Source organism: Gavialis gangeticus, unplaced genomic scaffold (genome assembly GCF_001723915.1).
Source record: "Gavialis gangeticus isolate Ggan-Ray unplaced genomic scaffold, GavGan_comp1, whole genome shotgun sequence".
Classification (NCBI taxonomy): Eukaryota; Metazoa; Chordata; order Crocodylia; family Gavialidae; genus Gavialis; species Gavialis gangeticus.
Genome location: NW_017728993.1, coordinates 28,235,381 through 28,239,162, shown reverse-complemented (window position 1 = coordinate 28,239,162; position 3,782 = coordinate 28,235,381). Strand labels below are relative to the sequence as shown.

General features: G+C 45.5%; 1 protein-coding gene across 1 annotated transcript in view; it reads right to left on the bottom strand.

The window, feature by feature from the left end:
- Window positions 1-3,573, bottom strand: part of ST6GALNAC3 (ST6 N-acetylgalactosaminide alpha-2,6-sialyltransferase 3) — a 462,398-nt gene extending 458,825 nt beyond the window's left edge. The window contains exon 1 of the mRNA XM_019501467.1: window positions 3,342-3,573. Coding sequence (XP_019357012.1) covers window positions 3,342-3,359 — 18 coding nt within the window. The 5' untranslated portion in view covers window positions 3,360-3,573. The remainder of the gene's footprint in view (window positions 1-3,341) is intronic.
- Window positions 3,574-3,782: the final 209 nt, after the last annotated feature.

Sequence of the window (3,782 nt, the reverse complement as noted above, 5' to 3'; positions counted from 1 at the left end):
CCTGCCTCACTGCTCAAGCAGAAATCCCCTCCCCTCCCATCTCCCACAGCACGGACCCCAGCCCCATGGCCCCTAGGCATGTGGTATACTAGTTAATGCTGAGAGGTATCTGTGTGTGTCTCTCCAATTTAACTGGGACAGGCAGACAGAACGGTGACTGCTTAGGGCTATTTAGAGTGAAGCAACAGGTCAGCCGGTAAGCTGTTTAATAAAAGTTTGAAGTAATGGAGAGAGCCTACTGTTTTGCTGATGAGGTGATAATCACTATTACCAGCCTCCTGCTGGCTTACTCACCTGTCAGTTTGCTGCAGACAGTATAAAGAATCAGGGAGAGGGAGATTGAAAAGCTCCGTATTATCAGTAGATGCATGCACTGCACACCCCCCTTGCCTTAGAGTGCTAGGCATGGGCTGGGCTCTGGCAACACCCCTGCCCCTTGAGCAGCCAGCAGTGAAAAGTTTGGGACTGTGCAGGCAATGCATCTTCAGGACCTCCCTAATCAGAAGTCCTGTGGGAGTTTGGCCATGCCCCCACCCCTGTGCTCAGTCTGTACAAGGGAAGGGAGGGCTGCTCTAGCACCCCCCAGCTTCTAGCCTGAGCCACTGCAGGCATGTGCCTGAATTTCCTCAGTCCAGAGAGAATGTCTGTCCAGTTACAAACCAGTTCATCCTAGCCAGGTTAGACTAACCTGCAAAGATTGAATCAATTCCAGCTCACAAACATCACTGCTTCACAAACAGCAAACAAACACTACTCTAAGGAGTTTTAGTTTGCTGCTCCTACAGCTGTGGAGCAAAGCACCGGGCTCCGTGCAGCTCCACGGCTCTGCAGGAAGCCCTGCAGACAGCCTGGCAGCAGCCTGGGAAAGCAGGCTCCACCCAAGGAAAGCAGGAAACCTGATCTCTCCCCTCCCCCCAGAGCCTGCCTGCCCAAGCTGTGCGGGGGCCCAGTTTTTCCCTCCATGGCTGCGGTGGCCCCTGGGACCACCTGATCTGGGTGCCTGAGGGCCGGTGCCACCTGAGGGGGGAGGGGAGGGTGCTGCTGCCACAGAAGGAAGCACCAGCCTCCTCCCCTCCCCACTGGAGAGGCAGGTAAATCAGTGGTGTGTGTGCGCAACACAGGGGTTTAATTAGCCCTAAATTGAAGCACTGTTTTTTTTAAATCCACCGCTTCAATTTAGGGTCCCCATTTCATCTACACACACCCTAAAATATGCTTGAAGTTGTAGGAAGAAGAAGATACAGTTGGGATGCAATTACAAATGTAGTTCCTATTCTCAGCTTCATCACTTAGTTTTGAGAAACAACCTGACGTCACTTCAAGGTGTCTACAGAATTTATTTTGTAGATATTAGTTACTATATCCCACATGATGAAGCACATGTTTATAGACAAAGGGCTAAAAAAAAATACCAAGTATTAAAGTGACTATGAATCATTGGTCTAAACCTTTAGATTATTCCTGACAGAATAGAAAGAATCTAGTTTGACTTGCTACAAAGCTAATCTCCACATCTCTTTCACTTTTTAATCTTGTTAATACAGGCAGATGCAAGGACAAGAGTTAGGCTGATTGGACTACTGTCAGTCAGAACTACCCTACTGGCCAGGAACGGCAGGATTTGAGAAGAGGAGAAAGAATATGATTATAAAATAACAAAACAGCATAAAAAGAAGGATTTCCAGAAGTCAGACTTACAGAAGTGATACAGTGGCTTTGGGCCACAAGGCTTAGCAGGAAAGTGAAACATTGTGCCTCTGGGGAAAGGAGAAGAAAGGAAAACACAGGTGTGGAAACCTTTGAGTCTTCTCGCAAAGGAAACAACTAACTTATCTTTCAGGTCCAAAGAGAGCTTTTGCATGAGAAGTTTCCAAGGAGTGAGAAGAATATTTCTACATCAATTTTTGGGTTGTTTGCAGATGCTACCACCAATGGCATCTTATCTTTGTGAAAGCAGGCCCAATTCAGGAAGCTCCTGTGTCACAACTTATCCACTAGCTATTTTTTTTTTCTTCGGGGGTTTCCTCCTCCTGGGAGTTAGTTACCAGGAACATTCAAAGAGGGTGGCTCAGCAAGAGTTCAGCATTGAGCCAGCCTCTGACATACTTATTACTAAAAACCTCCACAAAATACATATGCATTAAAGAAACCAAAGCTACATGCACAAACTGTTTTGTGCAAAGGCACGGGGTAGGGGAGGGGAAGACAGGAGAAAACTGTTCCTCAAGAAAATGTAAGAAAGCAAACAAAAATCATCTTACTAGTGAGAAACAAGCACATTTATTTCGCAAAGATTAAGCTGTGCAATTCATTAGCTTTGCTGCATTTTTGGAGAGATTTGCTATTCGAGCCTGTCCCACCGCTCGAAATAATCAACCCTTTATTAAAGGAGTAATCCAGCTGGAAATGAGGGAATACTGGCAGATGGGTCTCCATGCCCTGTTTTACTTGTGAAGTGGAACAGAGTGGGTTTATGTTTTTAAAATACAGGTAGAAAGGAAAAAGGCAGATTGCAAATATGACCCATCAGCTACTTAATCTGTAAAATGAGAAATAATGCATAGTGGCTCCCTCCTAGTAACAATACTGTAAGGAAGCATATGTTAATTGTTCTTTTTTTGCCTGCACTTCCACTTTCTCCCCTCCGATTCCAGATTTCTGTAGTGATGCTCATATAAAAAACGGGATTTTTGTAATGACTCTTCTACTAGCAAGGAAAGCGGGTGGGAATGTCTAACAGGGAGAGGGAAATACAACATGAAACTGGTGTTCACATGTGTCAGCATATAGTTGCCCCACCTGGTGCAGTTTGGCTCTAAAATGTACTAGCATGTGGATTTGTGTAAATTCAGAAGGGGGTGTGTGCTTACGGAGCAACTTGTGCAGCTTTGTAAGTCTGAAGCCTTTTCTTTAAAGCAGCAAGCGCTGCTCGTTCAGAGGAGAAAAACAACTTCCCCTTTTTTGTCCTTTGCACGGGGAAGCTGTTGCCCACATGCTATAGCTCCTGAAGGAATTCAGCTAAACAAAGTCAGCTAAGACAAGCCAGAGGCCCCGCACCCCCTTCATGCCTTCCTATTATTCTGCACACAGCTTCCTTTCCGCTAGCTAGCTGATAGCCTGCAGTTCTGACAATGCAGGGGAAGAGGGAAAGAATGGCAGAGAAGGGAAGCAGAACACAGCTGTACATTTCAGAATCCCTCCATATTCATTTGCCAGACAAAACCAATACTCAAAAAAGACAGCTAAGATTAAGATGCAATAGGACCGCACTGAATCCATGCCTCTGAGCAGCCAGGGTCTCTTTTTAACAATGCATTCAAGCAACAGATACCGAGATTTACCTTTAAAATGCAGGCCATGTTCTTTTTCTATCCTTCCTATCACAAAGCAGAAGGATTCTACTTTGTGAATAACAATTCCAGTGTCAGGAAAAAGGCTGGCAGAGCTGCAGAACTGCTAAAGTCTACATTCCTGTAGATCCAGACAAGGGTACCACAATTCTAAGATCCGTTGGTCATATTAGTCTTTTCATGCCCTGTTTGTTCCACCCATCAGCTTCTGCCACTGGCTGGGAGCCAGCACGGTACCTCCCCTTAGTCACATGACTGAGTTTGATTCATGGCTCCAGCATGTTTTTTTTTAAGCTCTTGGACGCTATCATACAATATACACAAATGGCAATTCTCTAGCATGCAGATGTTTGTGACATTCAAAAAGCAAACAGCTCACTTTAAATAAATCCCCGCCCCCACAAAAGCTCTCCACAGATACTTCTCCCTCAG